The sequence below is a fragment of the Rhinatrema bivittatum genome, chromosome 7 (assembly GCF_901001135.1).
Source record: "Rhinatrema bivittatum chromosome 7, aRhiBiv1.1, whole genome shotgun sequence".
NCBI classification, from domain to species: domain Eukaryota; kingdom Metazoa; phylum Chordata; class Amphibia; order Gymnophiona; family Rhinatrematidae; genus Rhinatrema; species Rhinatrema bivittatum.
The window spans coordinates 83,178,630-83,203,222 of NC_042621.1; the positions used below are offsets into that span (position 1 = coordinate 83,178,630).

Here is a 24,593-nt window from a genome sequence, read left to right on the forward strand (position 1 = left end):
TGGGTGGGCGACAACAGGAGTTGAGCTTTTCCGAACATCATTGCGGTAAGAGTTGTAAGATTGGCCCCGCAGCAGCAGGAGATAATGTTTGGATAAACATGACTCCTCCTGCCCAGGATGAGGTGTAGGGAGATGTGATGCTACTGATCAGATCAGGCAGGGTGTTGGATTTATCCCTACCTGATCCGATCCCTGCGCAGAGGGGGAAAAGTTGTGTGCAGCCGCGAAAAAATTTGTGCATGCTCGCACAATGGTTCTCAACCTTTTTTTCTGTTGGGACACACCTGACAGAAGGTTCTCACATGCATGACACACTGAACACAAGACAGTCACGGACTTAATGAAAACATATACTCTGCATCCACAGGACCCCCGACCCCCAACAAAGGGTGCAGAATTGAACAGGACATTCCCCATACAACTCACCATAGAAAAAATATGTTCTGGTTTAATCTAAGTAACAGCAACACCAAATCCCTTTACTACCAGACACAATAGCCCTACTCACACACACAGAACTGACCTTCACCAAATAAAAAAAGACAACAGATTACAAATATGAAGACAGAAACCAGAATGGAAACTTCAAAAAGCCACTTTTCATGCAGTGCAAAAACTCAAAAAATGGAAAAATACTCCCAGGATTTGCAATAATGCAGACAAACTATGTCGCACAAAATTACACCTGTATTATGGAATGCACTCAAACAATAACAGCCCTTCATATAAAAAGGCAACACTACAAATATTGAACCAGGCCCTAAACACCAATACACTTCCTATTTTGAAACCAGGACAAGCCAAGCTCTTAAAGATCACTACACAGAAAGCACAAGCTTGCAGAATATCTTACCTTGGCCACACATGCAGAGCACATATACAGAATAAAGTGACTATAAAGTCCATTATTGTACTGCATACAATGTCCATTATTGTACTGCATACAATGGCTTCTTGCTGTTTCCAGTTCAGTTTTTGTCTGCACATTTCTAATTATACATTCCTCAAGAAATATAAAATAATTGTAAAACATACTAATAAACTGAATAAATATGGCAAAATAACTGAAGAATAGAATAACATCCAATAATTAAAAACTCATACAGTATAACTTATTAAAGATTCTCCAAACACCAATAAAATATTTCAAAACAGACATATCACATAATTCCCAATAATTAAAATGGCAGTCAATCAAGAAAAATGAACTTAAAAAGCCACCTTTACTTACCCTTTCCAGCAACTCTCCTACTCCTTTCCCCTGCAGGCCAACATTACATACCTGAAGCAGCAGTGGCGCTGAAGCTCTGTCGTCATGGTCTTGTTTCTTAGGGTCCATGACCAGTCTCTCACACACCAGCCACCTCCATGTCCAGTCTCTCTCTTTCTCTCACACACCCAACAGTCACCTTCTTGACCAATCTCTCTTTCTCTCACACACCCAACAGTCACCTCCTTGACCTCTCTCTCTCTCTCTCTCTCTCACTCACTCTCACACTCACACACACACACACACACACACACACACACACACACGCAGTCACATCCTTGACCAGTCTCACTCATATGCTCTTTCTTTCTTGCACACGTTATCACTCACACCCATGCTCTCTCACTCACTCCCCTTTCCCCCTCTCCCCCACAGCACAAATCGCAGCCATAGCAGTTTCATCCTGCAGCCTAATAAACAAGAGTCCCATCGGCTATGGGGGCTAATATTGCTCTGCCTCCTCTTGATGATTGCTTGCTGTTCATCATTTTGCATGGAGCCCCCGCTGCTCCTATTGCGATTGCTGACGACTGCTCCAGGCCAGTGCTGTTGCTATTTTTGAATGCAGCATGGCCCTTTCTTCTCGCGCGCCCCACTGCATGTCGCTCCCTCTTCCGGGCTGGGGCTGGGAAGAAGAAAAGGCCATGCTGCTGCTTCTATTTATTTAAAATCTTTTCTATACCGTCGTTAAGCTAGCTGCCGTCACAACAGTTCACAATAAGGCACATAATTTCATGTTGCTTAAATGTGTTAAATTATATTTACTAAACAGGTGCCATCAAATACTATAACATAGTTTCATATTAAATATTACTTAGTGGTTGTGATAAGTCATGTCTACTTCTAATAAGATATGTTAATACTTAATATATTATACTTAAATCTCATCCTATGTTGTTGAAATCTAATAAGAATAAAATACACACAATTTGAGTAATCTGGTGTGTGTGTGTGGGAGTTCTGCTGACCGCATCCTACATTTCCCTGGATTCTACTCTCCATTCTCTTTGTTCTATGCCTGCTTAAATAGCCATTCTAACACTGCTGCCATTGCTTGCTTAAATAGCCATTCTAACACTGCTGCCATTCCCAAATGTGCTAACAGGCTGGGCGGCAACAGCAGCCGTGGGAGCGGGAAGGGTGTGACACCCCAGCCAGTGCATGGTGACACCGGATGAGAATCGCTGGTTTCAAGGGAACAGCAGATGCCACCCCCTTCCTGATTGTCCTCCGAGGAGCATCGCCCCTTCGCCCACGCTCTTTTATACACCACTGCTCATCAGTATCCCCAATCTGAAGAATTTGTCATGATGACTATGAAATCACAATAGATTATTCCTATCCATCGGCTTCTGACACACAGTGCCATAGACTTTAATGGGAAACATAAACAAATGTAGCTGAAAATTGTTTTTATTTTCATGAGCGCCCACCATTTGTGTTTGGGGGGGACCACGGAGGTTGAAATGAAAATGGCCTCATTCATCACATTTTACACATTCGTTTCACATGAATGAGCATCCCTAGTGGCCATTACAGGTCACAAAAACCTGGTAGGATGCCAAATAGTACGAGATAGTTTCCATGATGCTTACAGCCAGAAATGAGCAGCGGCTTTCCCCAAGTCTATCTGCTTAATACAGTTTATGGATTTTTTCTCCAAGAACTTTTCCAAATCTTTTTTAAACCCGGTCATACTAATTGTCTTTACCATATCCTCTGGCAATAAATTCTAGAGCTTAAATGTACATCGAGTGAAAAATATTTTCTCTAATGTGTTTTAAATGTGCTACTTTGTAACTTCATGGACTGTTTCTATTTTTGAAAGAGTAAACAAACAGTTTGCTTTTACCCTTTCTACTCCACTAGTGATTTTATAGACCTCTATCATATCTCCTTTCAGCTCTCTCTTCTCCAAGCTGAACAGCCGTAACCTCTTCAGCCTTTCCTCATAGAGGAGCCATTCTATCCTCTTTATCATTTTGGTTGCCCTTCTCTGTATTTTTTCTAGTTTTGTTATATCTTTTTTTGAGATGTAGTGACCGGAATTGCACATAGCCCTCAAGGTGTGGTCGGACAATGGATTCGTATAGAGGTATTATGATATTCTCCATAATTTACCTAATAATTTCTATTTGCTTTTTTGACCGCCACCATACACTGAGCAGAGATTTTCAATGTATTGTCCTCAATGATGCTTACATCCCTTTCTTGGGTAGTAATTCCTAATATGGAACCTAACTTTGTGTAACAACATTTTGGATTATTTTTCCCCCATGTGTATCACTTTGCACTTGTCTACATTAAATTTGATCTTCCCTTTGGATGCCCAATCTCCCAGTCTCATAGGTTCTTCTGCAATTTCTCATAATCTATTTGTGATTTCACATTTGGGAATAATTTTGAGTCATCTGCAAACTTGATTACCTCATTTATTGTCCCCTTTTCCAGATTCTTTATAAATATGTAAAAAAAAACCCAAAACACTGGTCCCAGTACAAATCCCTGGGGCACTCCACTATTTTCCTTCCTCCATTGAAAAACCTAGGTATTTAATCCTACTCTGTCAGTTTCCTATATTTATTCAGTTCACAGTCAGAAATAGGACATTGCCTCCTATCCCATGACAGTTTAATTTCCTGAAGTGCCTCTCATGCAGGACTTTGCCAAATGCCTTCGGAAAATGCAGATACACTATAATCACTAGCTCACCATTATCCAGTATTTAGTAACCCCTTCAAAACAAAAGCCTTTCATACCTATCCATGTTAGCTGTGTCTGCTGTATTTTACTTTTAAATTGGGTGATCAGAACTGCACATAATTCTTAAATTGTGATCCCACCGTGAATGATAGAGACATTAAAATATTTGTTTTATTTTTTGTTCCTTTCCTAATAATACATAATATTTTACTGGCTTTCTTGACCACCGCTGCATATTGAACTGAGGATTTCAAATTATTGTCCACAGTGACTCCAGAATCCCAGCATTGTGTATCTGTAATTTGGATTATTCTTCTCTATGGGGCAGATTTTCAAAGCGCTACGTGAGCCGGGCCTATTTTCAAAAGGCCCAGTGGTGCGCGTAAAGCTCTGGGACACATGTAAGGGGCGGGGCATGGGCGGGGAAGTCTGGGGGTGGGGCCGCAGCCTCCAGGCAACTTTCGCCTGGATACAGGCATTACTGGGTAAGTTAATTTTTTTAGGGGGGTCTAGCTTAGGGCTGGGGGGGGGGCGGGAGAGTTAGGGGAAAGAAAGGGAAGATGTGGTGGGGGGGTAAGGAAGTTCCCTCTGAAGCTGTTCCGATTTCAGAGCAGCCTGGGAGGAAACGGAGGAAGGCAGCGTGGCTTGGCGCGCGCGCGGTTCACAATTGTGCACCCCCTTGCATGCGCCAACCCCTGATTTTATAACATGTGCGTGGCTATGAGCACATGTTATAAAATCGGGCGTGCATTTGTGCACGCCGGGTTGCACGCACAAATGTACACCGCGCACATATGTTTTAAAATCTGTCCCATATGTACCACTTTGCACTTGTTTACATTACATTTCATTTGCCGTTTAGACACCCAATCCCACAATCTTGCAAGGTCCTTTTGCAATTCCTTACAATCAGTTCATGATTTAACTAATTTGAATAATTTTGTGTTATTTGCACATTTGATCAACTCACTTATTACTCCCTTTTCCAGATCATTTATAAATATATTAGAAAGCAACAGACTCAGTACAGATCCCTGGGGCAGTCCGCTATCCACCCTTCTCCATTGAGAGAAATCACCATTAAGTCCTGTTTTCTATCTTATTGCCAGTTAAGAATCCACAAAAAGACATTGCTTCCTATCCCATGATTCTTTAATTTCCTGATGAATCTCCCATAAGAGACTTTGTCAAACTCCGTTTGAAAATCCAGATACACTATACCAGCTGACCCATGCTTGTCTACATGTACTGTTTATTAAACCCTTCAAAAAAAATCTAAAATTTGTAAGGCATAACTTTCCTTTGCTAAATCCATGTTGGCTCTGCCCAGTTTATCTCTATCCAAATGGCCAATGATTTTTTTTCTTCAGAATTAGTTTGTACCATTTTGCTCAGCATCAACATTAAGCTCACTTGTCTGTAGTTTCCCATATTACCCCTGGATCCCATTTTAAAAATAGGTACCATAGAGCTGATTGATTTAAATGAGAAGTTAGAGGTTACCAATAGTAAGTTTGCAATTGCATTTTAAGAGCATAAGATTTGCTATACTGGGTCAGACCAAAAGTCCATCAAGCCCAGCATCCTGTCTCCAGCAGTGGCCAGTCCAGGTCACAAGTACCAGGCAGGAGCCCAGGGATAAGTAGGGGATTTCCCCGTCCATCTTAATAACAGTTTAAGGACTTTTCTTCCAGGATTTTGTCCAAACCTTTTATAAACCCAGCTACACTAACAGCTTTTATGACATCCTCGACAATAAATTCGTTATGCATTGAGTTAAAAAATAATATTTTCTCCAATTTGTCTTAAATGTATTACCTAGTAACTTCAATGCATGTCCTTTAGACTTTATACTTTTTGAAAGAGTAAACCGATTTGCGTTTACTCGTTTCTTTCATTATTTTATAGACCTCTTGTCATATCCCCCCTCAGCCATCTCTTCTCCAAGCTGAACAGCCCTAACCTCTTCAGCCTTTCCTCGTAGGGAAACCGTTCCATCCCCTTTATCATTTTGGTTGCCCTTCTCTGTAGTTTTTCTAATTCTGCTCTATCTTTTTTGAGATACGGTAACTAGAATTGCATGTAATACTCAAGGTGTGGTCGCATCACGGAGCGATACAAAGCCATTATGAAATTCTTTGTTTTATTCTCCATTCTTTTCTAATAATTCCTAGCATTCTAGTTGCATTTTGACCCTGTTGCACACTAAGCAGAGGATTTCAGCATATTATCTACAATGATGCCTAGATCTTTTTCCTTGGTGTAGCTCCCAACGTGAAGCTTTGCATTGTGTAGCTATAATTTGGGTTGTTCTTCCCTATGTGCATCACTTTACACTTCTCCACATTAAAAGTCATCTGATATTTGCATGGCCAGTCTCCCAGCCTTGCAAGGTGGTCCTGCAATTTCTCAGAATCATCTTGTGATTTAGCAACTTTGAATTATTTTCTATCATCAGCAAATTTGATCATATCTTTCAGAATTCTGGAATGTATTCCATCCGGTCCCAATGATTTATTACTCTTTAGTTTGTCATTTTGCTCTAATGCATCTTTCTCATTCACTGTGATTTGCTTCAGTTCCTAAGAATTATCACCTTCAAAGAATATTTCCAATGTAGGTAGTACCCCATTGCCATCCTCAATAGCGATGCTAAGGCCTTATCTTCCCTGAGCACCCATTTTTCCCTTCTGTCATCTAGCAGTCCAATCAAACCCTTCACAGGCTTCTTGCTTCAAATTTACTTGAAAAGATTTTATTATGGGTTTTTTGCCTCTCTGGCAGGATTATTTTCAAATTCTCTTTTGGTCTTTTAGCTTTGCCTTTTTCACAACACCATTTAACTGTACTGGCAGTTGCCTGGTCTTCTTTTTTCCTGTTCTGTTGCATGAAATGCATCTAGCATGGGCTTTTAAGAAGGTATTTTTAAACATTATCCATGTTGCATGCAACTTTTGCAAATGCTCCTTTTAGTTACTGACTATCACCTTTTACAATAGTAAATACTTGCGAATGCTGGACTTTTTAGCTACTATCCACTTAACGGAGGCCCATCGCTCCAAGGATAAATCAAGCACAAAGTGAATAAAAATCCAAAAGTTGCCAGGTATGTTTACAGGATTCGGATAAGAAGTACTTTGCTATAGTTGCTACTGGTGAGTGCTGGGCCAGAGAAAATGAAAGCAGTCATGTAAATTTTGTTAAATGCCACAGTAATCCTTGGTGAAAATAATTTGGGGGCAACTGCTCCACAGAGAAGAGGATGTACATGATGTAAAGTTAGATAATGGAACATTTTTTTCTATCCAAATATAATTCTTAAACAGGAAATGCACAGGCAGCTCTGGTAATTCCATGGACTGACCACAAGAATGGGTAATGTTTTAAGGGAAAATATTATATTGAGTTTATGCCATTTATTGTTTTCTATCTAGAAGACAATATGGATATCAGTTTTGTAGAGAGATGTTAATCTCAATAGAAGGTTCAGGTTAGTACAAAGAAGGTGGCCCTGGAGCTAAAATAAAGTAGATATTTAAAAAGGGCAAGGTTTAGGTAGCCAAATGTAGCTTTCATATTATGCAGCCAGAATAAAAATATATTCTCATATAAATTTTCTGAAGTATTCATATAACAAACTGTATACAGTCATGGTGCATAATCGAAAAGGAAATAATATGAAAAATGCATGAATTCTTAAAATCTAGCAACTTGTAAAAACAAGAAAATCTAATTTAAAATTGCTAGGCTGTGTGTCTCAGATTCATTTCTAAAATTAATTAGTATCCTTGCTTTTTTTGAGCAGACGGGGCGTTCTGCACGTACATGAAAGTGGTGGAATTCATGATCTCGGCCTTCCACGATGGCAGCTTACACTGTGTCTCTTGGTGGTGGTTATTATTCTCTTCTTCAGTCTATGGAAAGGAGTGAAAACATCAGGAAAGGTAGGGGTACTTTTATGATCGTTTTTTTGTTATGCTTCTAGAAAGCAGATGTTTATTTCATTTATTCACATGTTGGTACTTACATTGAGGGAATATGTACAAGCCTGGATGTTCTCCATCCTAGGTAAAATATGTGGGACTACAGAGATTAGCCATAACAGTAGCTATGGGTATTCACACTAGTGTATGACTGCATCCATTGGAGATTAGTAGATGGTTTCAGGTCTGTTTGCTGGTAGTCCGTTATTTCACTGTTTGCATTCAACACTTGATGCTTTCCTGCTATTGCTTTTTGCTGTCACTGAGTATGTGTTTCATTTGTTCTAATATTAGTTAAAAGAAAAGCCACAGAGTAGATGGGTAAAGCTTACAGCTTTATACAGCTAATAAATGTTTCAAGATGCAAATGTTTAGGATTACTACGATCACTGTAGGGAAATAAGCCAATTGCTCCTGGAGTCCCGGTATTTTTCTTCTAGCAAGAGCTGTAGCGGCTTTAGAAAAGCCCAGAAAGGAAATGAGGTCAGGATTCAAAAGGATCTGACAGGATTTATAGTGGAGATAAGCCAGCTAAGAAGCTATCTGAAAGTGATTGAATTACAGCTAGATTAAAAAAAGATAAACTGTTAGAAGCACTAAAGAGGAGTGGTTAGTGCAATTAGTGTAGCTGTGTTTAAAAAAGGATTGGATAAGTTCTTGGAGGAGAAGTCCATTACCTGCTATTTTCACTTAGAGAATAGCCACTGCCATAAGCAATGGTAACATGGAATAGACTTAGTTTTTGGATACTTGCCAGGTTCTTATGGCCTGGATTGGCCACTGTTGGAAACAGGATGCTGGGCTTGATGTACCCTTGGTCTGACCCAGTATGGCATGTTCTTATGTTCTTAGGATAGGTCTGAAGCGTAGGAGGAGGGGAAAGGGAAGGAAAGTGGGATGGGGATTGAGTGGGAGTGCAGGAACTCAGGAAACCATGGACTTGGGGATAGGATGAGAGAGTGGAAATGGGTGGGAATTAGGAATTGGATGGGAACTTAGAAATGGGGGTGGACCTAGAGTTGGGGGAGAGCAGGGACTTGGAGATTGAAGAGAAGGGACATAAGGCAGGGGGAAAACAGGGATTCAGAGACTGAATGGGGATTTGGAAGATCAGAGATTCAGGAATAAGGGGACAGTGGTAAGGAATTTTCCAGTCCTGGATACCAATCTGCTCAGGTTTTCTGGGTATCCCTAACAATATGCATGAAATAGGTTTGCATGCACACTGCTTCGGTTGTTTGCAAATCTGTCTCATGCTTATATATGAGGGATATCCTGAAACCTGAGGAAATTTTGGTATCCATGAGCACTGGAGATTGCCTACCCCTGAGAGAAGCTGAGTGGGGATGTGTTAGATGGTTTAGAAGGATGGAAGCAGGAGATGTGATGAGGCTTGGGATATGAGATGCTGATAAGAGACAGGGGGCTGGAGGGAGGGGAGGTGTTCAAGAGATAATGTTAAAAGATCTGAAAGTCTGGGGAGGAGCTGTGTTTGCTGTTTTGTCATTATGATCATTGTTGGTTCTATACAGGATGTTTAATATTTTTAAACATTTTTATTTTGTACACTAGTTTGGAAAATTTCCCTGAGGCTGAGATTGTGGTATAGAAATTTGACAGATAAATGAAAAGGGACTGAGGGCTGTAGACGTATTGAGAGAGGGTGAACATGGGGAAGAGGTGGGAAAGGGAATGCTGGGTAAGAAAAGAAGCGAGAGGCTGGAGAAGGAGCAGGGGATGAACTACAGGAAGGAATGAGAGACAGAGCAAAGCAGATGGCTGAGGAGGGAGAGTGAAAATAGGAGGCTGGGGAATAAGTGAGAGACCGAGAGGGGAAAGGGGGAGTTAGGTAGGGGATGACCCAGAGGGAGGAGGTGAGAGTGGGAGAAGGAAAACTGCTATGTAGCCAAAGGTGAAAAGAAATTAGTGAGGGCCTGGCAGGATAATGGAGGTGAGAGAGAGAGGTGAGATGAAGATAAAAACCAAAGATGGGGAGGGGTGATGGAAGGTGTAAGACAAAGATGTGGAAGATAGCAAGGAAGCAAAGGTAAAGAGTTGGTGACAGGGAATGGGAGCGAATGCAAGGAGCTGACTGTAGGGGATTATTGAAAGGGGTGAAAATCAAAGGGAATGAGGGAATGCTTGGGAGTTGTTGGGGGGATGGGGTTTCTGGCTTGAGAATGATGACCCTTAACCAATAAGCCTACATAGTATTAACGCAACTCGTTCATTGATCTCTGCTTCAATGGCAATGAGTTACAGGGAGCTGGATTCAGAGAGGAACCAACGAGGGCCCTGAATTTTGCAGTTTGGGAAACTGATAAGCATGGGGGTAGACTGCATGGAACATTTGGTCCTTTTCTGCTAATATTTCCATGTTTCCATGTGCTAAGTGTGTGAACGAGCCAGAAAGGAGGTAAGACAAGGGAGTCAGATAGCTGGAGACTGATGAGGGGAGCAGCAATAATTTTTTATTTTGTCACACTTCAAAGCAGATTACTTTCGGGTACTGTAGATATTTCCCTGACCCCAGCTAGTTTACAATCTAAGGTCCTCATTTGCTAAGCGTTTTCCAATAGACATGGAATGGGAGCAAAGCCTTAGTAAATCAGGCCCTAAGATTGTACCTGAGGCAGTGGAGAGTAATGTGACTTACCCAAGTACGCAAGGGGCAGGAGTGGGATTTGAACCCTGGCTGCCCTGGTTCTTAGTTCACTGCTCTAAAAACGTGGCTATTCCTCCAATAAAAGGGGAGATAGAAGGCTGGAGGGGAATAAGTAAATCAGAGAAAAATCACTACCCAGGAAAAGGACTTTAAAACCTCAGTTCAGTGCATGGGGGCAATCAAGAAAGCAAATAGAATGGTAGGAATTATCTGAAAATGGAGAATAAAATGGAAAATATCATATTGCCTGTGTATCGAGTTATGGTGCAGCTGAGGGACGCTCTGGTTAGTGGTTACCCCATTTAAAGAAGGACATAGTGGAATTAGAAAAGGTGCAGAGAAGGGCAATAAAAATGATAAAGGGGATGGAACTTCTCTCCTATGATGAGGGCTCTTCAACTTGGAAAAGAAATGGCTGAAAGGGGACATGGTAGAAGTTTATAAAATGGAGTGGAATGGTTAAATAAAGGACAGCTTTTTACCCTTTCAAATAATACTAAAAGAAGGGGATGTGCCATTAAATTATCAAACAGCAGACTCAAAACCAATCCTAGCAAGCACTTCTTCACTCAGCCCGAGAACGTGGTCAAAGTGACTAGCATTGCGGGGTTTAAAATAGGTTTGGACAAGTTCCTGGAGGAAAGCTCCATAACACATTATTAGCCAGGCAGACCGAAGAAAGCTATTTCTATCCCTGGGAGTGAGTATCAGGAATTAGATTTACTTATGGGATCTGCCAGGTATTTGCGGCCTGGATTGGCCACGGTTGGAGACAGGATGCTGGGCTCAATGGCAATTCTTGTGTTTTTGTGTGGCTCTCCCCTCCCTCCTCCATCCTATTGCAGTGTTTGAGGCTGAGAACTGTGAGGGTGTGCCTGGAGGGCTTGGCAGGCTGTGGGGGGGAGGGGGGCTGGAGGACTGGTGGCAAGCACGTCCCTCCCCCATTTACTTCCCCTTCCTTTACCTAGCCATAATCCTCTTCTTCAGCCGATAGGGCTTGGGTTCCCTGTTGGCCTGCTGCTCTCACAGTGCCCCTCACTGCCCACTGCTCTCACGGGACTTGTGTTCCCATCAGCCCACTCTGATGATGTCATCAGCCACTGCTCTCTGTGGCCGGATGATGTCATCAAAGTTCCATCAGGGAGGCCTATTTTCAGGGTTTTTTCAGTTAAAGCCCAAAATCCCCATTTCCCCTTCGAGGGCATTTTATGTGGGGGTTTCCGTTTTAGCAGTAAACCAGAAACCTTAATTTTAAAATGTACTTTTCAGCCATCCAGATAAAAATGTCTTTAGTCTGCCATACAATTTATCCTTTATGATAGTAGTTTTTTGCATGGCTTATTCTAGCTTCAAAAATAATGATAAAATGTATACCACCACTGCAGTAATGATAAAATGTATACCACCACTGCAATAATGATAACATGTACACCACCACTGCAATAACAATAAAATGTATACTACCACTGCAGTAATGATAACATGTATACCACCACTGCAATAATAACATGTATACCACCACTGCAGTAATAATAACTAGGGATGTGAATCGTGTCCTCGATCGTCTTAACGATCGATTTCGGCTGGGAGGGGGAGGGAATCGTATTGTTGCCGTTTGGGGGGGTAAAATATCGTGAAAAATCGTGAAAAATCGAAAAATCGAAAAATCGCAAAACCGGCACATTAAAACCCCCTAAAACCCACCCCCGACCCTTTAAATTAAATCCCCCACCCTCCCGAACCCCCCCCAAATGACTTAAATAACCTGCGGGTCCAGCGGCGGTCCGGAACGGCAGCGGTCCGGAACGGGCTCCTGCTCCTGAATCTTGTTGTCTTCAGCCGGCGCCATTTTCCAAAATGGCGCCGAAAAATGGCGGCGGCCATAGACGAACACGATTGGACGGCAGGAGGTCCTTCCGGACCCCCGCTGGACTTTTGGCAAGTCTCGTGGGGGTCAGGAGGCCCCCCACAAGCTGGCCAAAAGTTCCTGGAGGTCCAGCGGGGGTCAGGGAGCGATTTCCCGCCGCGAATCGTTTTCGTACGGAAAATGGCGCCGGCAGGAGATCGACTGCAGGAGGTCGTTCAGCGAGGGTTCCGGCGCCTCGCTGAACAACCTCCTGCAGTCGATCTCCTGCTGGCGCCATTTTCCGTACGAAAACGATTTGCGGCGGGAAATCGCTCCCTGACCCCCGCTGGACCTCCAGGAACTTTTGGCCAGCTTGTGGGGGGCCTCCTGACCCCCACGAGACTTGCCAAAAGTCCAGCGGGGGTCCGGAAGGACCTCCTGCCGTCCAATCGTGTTCGTCTATGGCCGCCGCCATTTTTCAGCGCCATTTTGGAAAATGGCGCCGGCTGAAGACAACAAGATTCAGGAGCAGGAGCCCGTTCCGGACCGCTGCCGTTCCGGACCGCCGCTGGACCCGCAGGTTATTTAAGTCATTTGGGGGGGGGTTCGGGAGGGTGGGGGATTTAATTTAAAGGGTCGGGGGTGGGTTTTAGGGGGTTTTAGTGTGCCGGCTCACGATTCTAACGATTTATAACGATAAATCGTTAGAATCTCTATTGTATTGTGTTCCATAACGGTTTAAGACGATATTAAAATTATCGGACGATAATTTTAATCGTCCTAAAACGATTCACATCCCTAATAATAACATGTATACCACCACTGCAGTAATGATAAAATGTATACCACCACTGCAATAACATCAGAGCACATGCAAATATGTTTCAGCAGATTGGTATTCAGAATTTGTGCTTAAAGCTCTTTAAACTTGTAACTTCTTTATTTTCCTTTTAGGTTGTGTGGATAACTGCTACATTGCCTTATGTAGTGTTGTTTGTATTGCTAATCCATGGGATAACACTGCCTGGTGCATCTAATGGAATAAGTGCATATCTTCACATAGATTTCAGGAGATTAAAAGAAGCTACAGTAAGTCTTTTATTATTTTTTTTCCATTTCAGTTCTTTCTATAATTTAATTCAGAATTTTTAAAAAATCCTACTTCATTGAATAAGAATATGTTTATAAATTATATTTTTTGAGGATTTCAAATCAAGAGGAGTGGCAGAGTAGCCTAGTGGTTAGGACAACAAGCTAAGAGTCAGGGAAACCAGGGTCTGAGCTCCTCTCAGGCAAGTCAATTCACTCTTCATCTTTAGGGCAATCTTCAAATGCATTGAGCCAGATAACTTGCAAATTATCCAGCTAAATGCCAACTTTTAAATATTTGGGGAACACATCCTGCCAGATAAGTAACAGGCATTCTGGGGGCGGTCAGGGTAAAGTTATCTGGCTAATCTATCCAGTACCGAGCTGTATCTGGCTTAACTGCCTCATTCACCAAGGCTTTTCTCCCATTCTGTGACTATGGGAAATTACCTTGGGGCATCAGGCCCTAATTATTATGTGCACCTTAATACACTGGGACCTTAGATTGTAAATAGGGGTGTGCCGGCCAACAAATATTATTTACTTTAGTTTTGTTTCATTGGGGGATGTTTTCATGTGAATTTTGTTTCACTGGGGTCTTTAGTTTTTTTCAGCAAATAGTGAACGTAAAAACAAACTAAAAAATTCAATTTAGCATTTTTTTCTATGGTTTATTTTTTAAAATGACATGAAATGATAGTCATATCAAATGAAAACACATCCCTCATTGCACGTAAGCCCTCTGGGGAAAGGGACATTACATGAATTTGTAACTTGCCTTGAGCTCAGATTTGCAAAGATTAGTAATTAAAGCCCAATTCACAAATAGGATAAAATCTTTCTTCTGGATTCAAATAAGAGTCAACTGACTAATCCTTTCTTTTAAGCCTACTTTATATTTTAACAAAAAGACATGGATTTGCTTACAAGTGATTTCATTTATTTTTTCTTATCCTTAACACTAGAAAAAAATAAAAATCAAAACAGGTACATTTGATTTCTGTAGGCAAAACAATTTTAACCCATGTAAATCTCTTTTTTTAAAATGGTCCACCCTCAATGCAGATAAACCTGTGCATCATGTAGAGCAACCCCTTTGTCAGGAGAAAAACCCAATGGTGTGCTTCGGTCAGCAAGTAAAAATAGCATCTATAGATTGCATTGTAAAATCTATCAGGGTTATTTTTCTTTACATGTTCCCTGTACAGAAAGCAGATGCAAATACCTTGGCTATTTTATATACATTGTAATAAGCCTAAACTAAATATGTAATTTTGCTTTGATTATTGGTGCAAAGCCTGCAGGTAAATAGTACCCAGCAATATTTGTACCATCGTGACCAGTTTGATCATTGAGCCCAAAATGGCTAAATATGTTAAGGATATTGCGCTGTAGAGCTGAAGCCGATATCCGAGGAATTTCTATAATGTTTCTCTGTTAATGACATAAGAACGTATGAATGGCCAAGCTGAGTCACAAAGCCCGCATCCTGTCTCTGACAGTGGCCCCATTCACCAGATGAAAACCAGAGTTCATTTAAGTGATCCATGGAGATCTATAAACATATGAAGCCACTTGGCCTCCACCCAATCACTAATTTTTTTTATGGCCTTGACTTCCAGGAATGAATCCAATCCCCTCTTCAGCAATGCTACGCTGTTATTGCTTGTTAACCAATTTATTGTGTTTATAGCCCCTAGGGAGAGGTGTGTGTCGGGGAAGGGGGAGGCAGATTTCTTAGTCATCACATAACAGTGATTCACAGTGTCCACATTAAAAGGTGTACACCACATACACACTCTCTCTCTCTCTCTCTCTCTTCAGGATGGCACTGCATGCTCTGGCTCCTGGCACAGGATTGCACTACCGTGCCTGGGTCAGAAAGAAACAGGCAGATGGTTAACAATGATGAAAACAATTAGATAGTTGCAAATGAAACGTCATAGTGCCATAAATCCTGGTAGAGTTTGGTTCCAATTGTGCTTGAATCCCTTAAGAGCAGCATAAAATTTCCTGAAACCTCTCCCCACCCCCAACAAAAAAAAAAAAGAAAATGAAAAAAAGTAGAATGTGGCAGTAGTTTTATTTAACATGTCAGCCTATGTCCATCATAGGTTAGAGGAGTAGAAGCTGCTTAATTGTTATTTCTACTTAAACCATCTATAGCAGCTCTCTCTATGCAGTGCTGTATAAAAAAAAAAGCCATAAAAGAAATGTCCCTGCTCAGTAGAGCTTACAGCGTAATCAAAACAAACATACAGAGCAAAAGAGACTTAGACAATTTCATTTATTAGGACAATAGTTAAACATTAATGAATCTGTAAGTGAGAAAATCAGTAGTTAAGCTTTAAAGCAATCTCATGTGGGTTTTTAGATGGGAATAAAATGAGGCAAGAGAAGGAGCATGATGTACCAACTCAAGAATTCTATTCTAAGCACACGGTGCAGCAAGGTGGAAAGCATGGAGCTGGGAATTGGCAGTAGAGGAGAAGGGCATCGATAGGCATGACTTATCTGATGAGCGGAGTACATGAGGAGTGGTGTAGTGAGAGATAAGAGAAGAGAGGTAGTGAATTGCTGTAGAGCGAAGGGTCTTGTTGTTCAGTAAGAGGAGCTTGAACTGTATGTGGGACTGGATAGGTAGCCAATGGAGTGACTTTAGAAGAGTGGTTATATGGGTGTAATTAATTTGGTGAAAGCTGAATTTTGGAGAGATGGATCACTGGGAGACCTGTGAAGCACAGGCTGCAATAGTCTAAGCAAGGGATAATAAGAGAATGGATAAGGGTTCTGTTAGTGTGCTCATAAAGGAAGGGATAGATTTTTGTGATGATGTAGAGAAAGATATGACTCAATTTAGCATTGTTTTGGATATATGTAGAGAAAAGAGAGTGAGTAATGAAAGAAAAAACAAAAGTTATGGGCAGAGGGGACTGGGAGGATTACAGTGTTAACCACCAAAATATAGAAGGGAGGAAGAAGGGGACTCATGGGGAAATATAAGGAGCTCTGTCTTGGACATGTTGAGTTAAGGCTGCAGTGGAACACCCAGGTAGTAGACAAGCAAGCTGAGATCTGGAACTGGATTCCTGATGAAATTTCTGGTGTATAAAGTTTAATCTGGGAATCATCAGCATAAAGATGGTATTGAAAGCCATGAGAGGAAATAAGAGCACCAAGGGAATTTAGTGAGAAAAGATGAGGACCTGGGACAGAACTCTGTGGTACATCAATTGATAGTGGAATGATAGTAGAGGAGGATTCACCAGAGGAGACACTAAAACTGTGATGGAGCATTAAGAAAAGAACTAAGACAAATGAGGACAGAGTATAATGAAGTAGGTATGATCAACAATGTCAGAAACAGTAGATAGGTCAAGGAGAATAAAGACTGAGCCATGAACAAATCATTGGAGACTTTAGCAAGGGCTGTTTCTGTGGAATGTAGAGGGTAAAAACAAGACTGGAGCAGATAAAGAATGGCTTGAGATGAAAGAAAGTCAAGAGAGTGGTGGAAGCAAAAGGGAGGAGGGAAATGGGATGATAGTTGGTAGGATAGGTAGAATCCAGTGAGAGGTTTTTGAAGAGTGTTGAGATCATGGCATGTTTGAAGGCAGCAGGAACGGTAGCAGTGGGAAGTGATAGATTGAGGACTTGACAGATGGAAGGGATGACTGCAGTGGAGATAGAGCTGAGGAACTGGGTACGAATGGGGGTCAGACGAACAAGTAGTGAATTTGGAGGAGTAGAGAAGGTAGGCAATTTCCTCCACAGTGACTTCCGAAAAGGAGAGAATGGAGGAGGTCAGGGGAGAGGTAACTAGAGGTGACGGTTAGGAATGTAAGATTATTTTGTGAATCTTGCATGGAAGTAGTCAGCCTTAGTCCGGGAAGAGTATGAAGGGGCGAATAGAGAAGCGAAGGAAATTTGAAGAGGGAATTGAGTGTGGTAGAGACAGCAAGGATTGGATGCAAAACAGTTTGTCAGATGGATGTAGTTACAATTTCCTCTGCTGTTCAGCCTCATCATATCCTGACTCTCATGACTATGATGCCTCCCCACTTGCAGAGACCCCAGTGAGCTCTGCTCCTAGCTACCTTAAGCAGTCTTCTCACTGGGCACCCAACTCAGCCTGTGGTGCAGCCTCTACCAGGAGTCCTCAGTGAACCTAGTCTTCAGCTTTGCCAAACTCCTCCTCTCTGCATGCACCATACCCAGTCCTACATAACCCAGCCTTGCCAAACCCTGCTCGCTTTTGTATGGAGTCTCTCTTGGCTCCTTGCCCTTCCCCTGTTTCTTTGCCTTGCCTTGTGGCCTTTGAGCTTTCTTGGTCCTTGACTTGCAGCCTACCCAGGCCTACCCTTGCCTTGTGGATTTGGTGTTAGTTGTAGTTTGCAGCAGGGAATAAGATTGGGGAAAATTAGCATCATGAAGAGAAAATTAGCTGAGCTATAAGAAATAAAGAGGGGGGCAGATCCAAGATGGCCTCCCTGTAGCAGAGCGTTACGTTTGAGGTCCAAAGGACAGAATTTAAAAGCTTTTCCTGCAGCAGTTTTTTCAATTATGGGACAAAAGCGCAAACCGAGAGGTGAGCCTTACCCTGCAGCCCCTCCCACCGCCTCAGTCGCTGGTCCTATGGATGCACATGTGGTGCGAAAAGACCTGAATGCAGGAGCTCAGCCACTGGCGAGATGGGGAGGGGAAATAGAGCTACCCTCACTCCTAGGCTCGTTATTACCTTTGAGCCCTGTTCAAGGAACTCCACCCAGGAATCCGGCTGCAATTTGGAGTCCTCCAGAGTCGGGAGACCAGCCGTCAGACCAAGGAGTTTACTGGCGGAGCTCAGCAGGGCATGACAAAGGAGAAATTGCGACCCTGAGCCCAGGAACACCAACTGGGCAGACCGGGGAAGAAGAAGAAGGTGCACTATTGGGGGAAACTGGAGGAGCAGAAGGAAGTACCCCCAAAAGATCGATGCCAGCAGCGGTAAGACCAGCTGTATTCACCCTAGAAACCATATGGGAGACACTAATGGATATGAAAGCCACTATCTTGTCACAAATGAAATCTTTAAGTGACTCGGAAAAAGAGCTGGAGGATAAAGTTAAGGTTGTGGTTAATTTGCATGTGGATATGGAGCAGCAGATTATGACCAACAGAGACCAAATTAAGAATATTCAACTAACCCAGAATGTTGTTATAAAAGAAAGGAAGAATATTTCAATGAAATTGGAACAGATGGAAAATGCAATTAGAAGGAAACATTTAAGATTCATTAATTTTCCACAATTTCATTAATTTCCCCGAGAGATATCTTTAAAAGGCATCTCCAGGAAGTGTTACCCATTGGGGAAACAGAAATGCCACCTATTTCGAAGATTTTTTATCTTCCTAAGTTAAAGAGAACAGCGGAACAAAATGGAGGATCAACATCTTTGGTTCCTGGTGCTGAACTGCCTCTGAATATTTCTACATTTCTGGAGACCTCTGACACTCAGCTTGCGACACCAGCTACCTTGATTGTTAATTTAACGTTAGAACCAGATAGCGATTGGCTATTAAAATGTTGTCTTTGACATAGAAACGATCAGTTCCTAGGTTGCAATGTTAGGGTTTTCCCGGACATAGCACGGGAGACTCAGAAGAGGAGAAAGGCTTTTCTCCTTAGGAGACCGCAGGTAATTCAGCTTGGAGGAGCATTTTTCCTAAAGTTTCCCTGCAAATGCTTGGTTAAGCATAATGGTTATTCCTATGTATTTTATGACCCCCCACAGCTGTCTCAGTTTCTGGCAGGGAAATCTCCTATAAACCCCACAGAACCCAGAGATAATGTACCTGGGGTCCTGAAATGCTACCGTGGATGTCTTTATTTCCTTGATTGTGTTAAATAGCATATTTCCTTAGATTGTGTACTTCTGCCCCCCACATAGTGAGGACTAAAATTCAGAGAAGGATAATGTCCTTATTTTCAGAAATTTTCCTGTGAACAATTGATGTTTCTTTTCTTTCTTTGTATTTTCAATCAATAATGTAATTTGTTTAAATTTGTAAAATTGCACAAAGATAAAATAAAAAAAAAAGAAATAGAAGCCTATAATCCCACCAGTTTCTGGCCAGCTGCTCAGTGACCACAGCTGGGAGAAGTTCAGGCTTAAGTTGAGGTGTAGTAGTTTCCCAAGTCAACCACCAAGGCAGCTGAGAGAAGTATATAAACAGGCTTTAACCTTCTTAGTGCCTGGCCAGTTGCAAGGTAGGAGCAGCTCAGGTGCCAGGTGGGTTGTGCTGACATAGTTGATCACCTAATATGCAGATGGGTTGTAACCTTCTCAGGAACTGCCCAGCTGCTCAGGGAGCATCTAGTGAGAGCAGCTTAAGGCCGAGGTGGGTTATGGTGACTTCTGGAGTCAACCACCTTGGCAGCTGGGAGAAGTTTGCAGATGGAATGCAACGTCCCCAGTACCTGGCCAGCTGCTCAGGAAATTCAGGGTGGCAGTATCTCAGGCCTGAGGTGGGTGCCTTTACGTAGATTTTAGAAGATTATTTTTGTGCTGTAAGAATGAAAACTTTTCATGTCAATTAGCATTGTCATTGGCATTGCCCAGAAACATTTCTATTTAGAAGAAACTTCAATTTCTTTCCCTCTTACTTTCTGAAACTAATGGGACTGCAGTCTTGTGTATGTATAGCAGGCCACATATTAGCATAGATTTTTACAATGAAAATGTGCCTCATAAATCCTTAAAATGAGAATGGCAAATAGAATACTCAAGATGATCATAGTTGAAGAATATATCTCTTTCATTATTCCTTCTATAACCTCCTATTATAAAATCCTAAGCCTTTGCTGGTACCATTTTCTTTTTTTGTCCCTGTTTGACCTTACAGTGATTTAACTGCTGCATCATTATAAGTTCGGTGTGTTGCTAGGAGCCCCTGCATTCTTTAAAATTTCAATAGAGTAAAAGCCAAGGCAAAGAAAGAGAATGACAAATAATGTTCGAGGTATATACAGTGTGTTCCATGTCTATGTCAAGGGTCATTATGTAAAAGGAATAAAATCACAATGGTTACAAGTCAGTCTAAATGAGGACTACCCCAAGGGCATAGAAATACTACAGAAAGAAGTGACATTTTAAAAAGATCTTATGAAAACAAAGGGCTCTATGTAGATTCTAGAGAATGAAACAACTCAACTCTTGGCCAACTGGACACATACAATTAATTAATTGTAAACTTTGGCAATCACCAGATATGTATTCACTTGCCAGGCAACAGCACTTGATTCTAAGTGGACTTGAGATCTTTAAGGAATGACATAAAAAAAGGTTTATACTAAAAAAAAAAACCCTTTTCATACAGTGGTACTAAATTGTGTTTTAGCATATATGTTAAAATTGCATTTCACGTGTTATTCATACAGGACTCAATATTAAAAATCCCACTAAGTGGGTAATATAATTGGGTAAATTTATTCAGCTATTTTTAACAGACAGACTTACCTGGCTAGTATTATGGCCACATATCTAGCTGAATCTACCCGCCCAAAATATGAGGGGGTAGATTTAGGCCTGACATTTTTGTGGCAAGGATTACCCAGCTAAATTTAGACAATTACCTCAGAAGATCACAGGAAGGATACAATTGAAAGCTTGCCCCAGTAAGGGCTCCATCCCAGCTCCTTTTTGATCTGGCTAAATGTATACAGCTTGTAATTTCACAAATTTAACAAGCTAAAGGGACCACATTTTTAAATGCACAGATTTGCCTGGCTAAAACCTGATTTTAGCCAGGTATATGTTCAGCATATCAACCCCTAAGACAATAAGCCACATTTTTTACCATGCACATAAAAATGCATCCTATGTGCTAGCAGAAAATTAACAATTGAGCATTAATAACTCATGCATGCAATGTGTAGTTAGTGCCTTCACCAAAAACATGAAAAATGGAGGTTACCACATACTCTGGCCATAAATAGTCTATTGATATCATTCAGGGCTAGGGGCAGAGATGAAGGGAATTTTGGTTCTTCTGTTAGGTTTCCTGAAATGTCCATGTGAGTGGCGAGAGGACACAGATCCAGTGCCCATGAACGGGTCCTCAGCTCCTTGCTCTGCTGATGCCAGGTGCTTCTTTTGGCACAGCTGCTGCATTGGCCTGCCTTTTTCCCTCATTCTGTGCCATGCTCTTTCCTTGTACCACTTCCAGGTTCTCTCTCTCTGCTTCTGTGTTTGGGGGGGGGAGGGGAACTGGGGTGTTTTGCCCTCCCCCCCCCAAAAAAATGTAAAAAGAAAAAAAAAATTCTTTTCCCATCCCACCTCTTTCCTTGCTCTGCACTTTGCTGTTTTCTTATACCTTTATAGGAACCCAGCCTAGTTTTCCCATCCTGCTTCTCTGTTATGCTGAGGTATTTTCTCTTCTCATTCCTCCCTTCCCTGCTTCTGTGCTTTGCTGTGCTAATCTTCTCCTGTTACTGCCCTGCCTGCTCCAGCACATCTCATGGTGCCTTGGAGATCTCCTGCCACTGCTGGTGCTGTTTTGCCCCTTTAGATTGCCTCGGGGTGTTCATGTCGCTGTTGGTGCTGCTTTGCTTCTCATGCCACTGTTGTCCATGCCCTTTGCCCTCCTCGTTATGCCTTTGGGGTTTTGATGTAACTCTGCTGGTGTTTCACAGTGCTGGGCGTTATCCGCTACGTTATATATTTACATCCTGTCTGTAAGCTACTTGCTGGCCTTGATGTTCAATACAGAATCGATGCGGATGACATCCAAAAGCTATCATTGGGATTATTACTATCTTCCTCAAAGTGATACATATTTGGTTTTCAAGTAATAAACTCACGTTAAATATGGAGAAAACAGAAATCATTAGAATTGGTAAAAAGTTAACTTCCAATTTTCCTACAACTTTGACATTTGAGTAAGTGCGGATTTTGATCTCCAGTGAAGTTTGAAATCTGCATGCTGTTTTTGGCAGTTCATTAATTTAAAAACTCATATCAAAGTGGTTTTGAAAAGTTCATTTTTTAAGCTTCGGTTGCTAAGTAGAATTAAACGATTCTTAAGTCCACATGATTTTCGTTCTGTTTTGCAGGCCTTAGTTTTAATATCTTTTGACTATTGTAATCTAAATTTACTTACATCTGCTTCAGAATACAGTTTGGGCCATTCAGGTGATGCAAAACTCATATTTTAACTTGTCGCTGTGACCACATTTCTCTATTCTCTGTTCTTTACACTGGCTGCCAGTTCACTATACAATTAACTTTAAGGTACTACCTCTTATTCACAAAACTTTAAGTTCTTTACTTATGGTTTACAGGCCAGAGTGGAGTTTAAGATCAGATGGGAAGTGTTTTCTCGATATTCCCATAGTGCATCAGGTGAGGCTTGCAGACTCAAAGAAAAACATCTTTTCACTTGCCAGGGTCACAGCAAGGAATACTTTGAAAGAAGCCTTATGGCCTGAAGGCTGCTTCAAGACTTTTAAAAAGCAGCTAAAAGCCTTTTCATAAATATGGAGGCAGCTCTTTAATAGTTTGATTTATTTTTTTCTTTTGTAAAATAGTCCATTGATTTTAATTACTGTTTTTGTTTAATGTTTGGGTCTGGTCTATTTGTAGTTTATTAATCTGGCCTTGTAACCTACGATAATGCAGGATATAAGTATGTTAAACATTAAGAATTGACATACCATATACACACTACATCTTCGGGGGGGGGGGGGGGGGGGGTAAGGATACCACTTTGAGGCTTAGAGTGCAGGGTATGGAAAAAAGCAGAGTACTCGTGCCAATTTTGCTGCTGCCTTCCCCCTCCCACTGTGCCTTGCGATGGTCACGCCATTATTTTTTAGTGCCCTTTGTTGCTCTGGGGATACGGTGTTCATGCCTCTCTTGTTAGTGTCCTTTGTTGCTCTGGGGATACGGTGTTCCTGCCTCTCTTGTTAGTGTCCTTTGTTGCTCTGGGGATACGGTGTTCATGCCTCTCTTGTTGGTGTCCTTTGTTGTTCTGTGGATACGGTGTTCATGCCTCTCTTGTTAGTGTCCTTTGTTGTTCTGTGGATACGGTGTTCATGCCTTTCTTGTTGGTGTCCTTTGTTGCTCTGGGGATACGGTGTTCATGCCTCTCTTGTTGGTGTCCTTTGTTGCTCTGGGGATACGGTGTTCATGCCTCTCTTGTTGGTGTCCTTTGTTGCTCTGGGGATACGGTGTTCCTGCCTCTCTTGTTAGTGTCCTTTGTTGCTCTGGGGATACGGTGTTCATGCCTCTCTTGTTGGTGTCCTTTGTTGTTCTGTGGATACGGTGTTCATGCCTCCCTTGTTAGTGTCCTTTGTTGTTCTGTGGATACGGTGTTCATGCCTCTCTTGTTGGTGTCCTTTGTTGTTCTGTGGATACGGTGTTCATGCCTCTCTTGTTGGTGTCCTTTGTTGTTCTGTGGATACGGTGTTCATGCCTCTCTTGTTAGTGTCCTTTGTTGCTCTGGTGATACGGTGTTCATGCCGCTCTTGTTAGTATCCTTTGTTGCTCTGGGGATATGGTGTTCAGGAAAGAGATTTGGATGGAATCTTGAAGATACCCACAGTGGAGGATGCGTATCCCAGTCAGAGATATGGCTAGTACAATCTGGCTGATCTACCCATAGTATATTATTCGATCAAATACTAAAGTTTGAGTGGTTTCTAGAGTAGTATGTAGGGCCTGAGGAGTGGGTTAGCAAACATGCAGCACAATAGCCTGCCATCGCATGAACAAAAGTGGACAATGTAGGGGAAGGGGAAGGAACCTTGTACACAGCCAGATTGGTGGATGCCTTTCCCATTCAAAGGGAATATATAGCTAATCCTACTAGTATCATATGCTTCTTTGAAATATTAAAGGATGAGCAGTATCTGGAGTGGCATAAAGAGCCCAAGGAGTGTTGTGGAAACTATACAGAGCAATAGGCAGCTAGGGCAAAACCAAAAGTTATCAAGTACCATAGGGTAAGTGGAAAAGTAATGGAAAGGAACCTCATAGACAGCCGAAGTAACAGATG

At 41.8% G+C, this 24,593-nt stretch overlaps 1 protein-coding gene across 1 annotated transcript in view; it reads left to right on the forward strand.

Moving 5' to 3' along the window:
- Positions 1 to 24,593, forward strand: part of SLC6A2 (solute carrier family 6 member 2) — a 415,085-nt gene that overhangs the window by 123,878 nt on the left and 266,614 nt on the right. The window contains exons 7-8 of the mRNA XM_029608577.1: positions 7,779 to 7,917; positions 13,422 to 13,556. Coding sequence (XP_029464437.1) covers positions 7,779 to 7,917; positions 13,422 to 13,556 — 274 coding nt within the window. The remainder of the gene's footprint in view (positions 1 to 7,778; positions 7,918 to 13,421; positions 13,557 to 24,593) is intronic.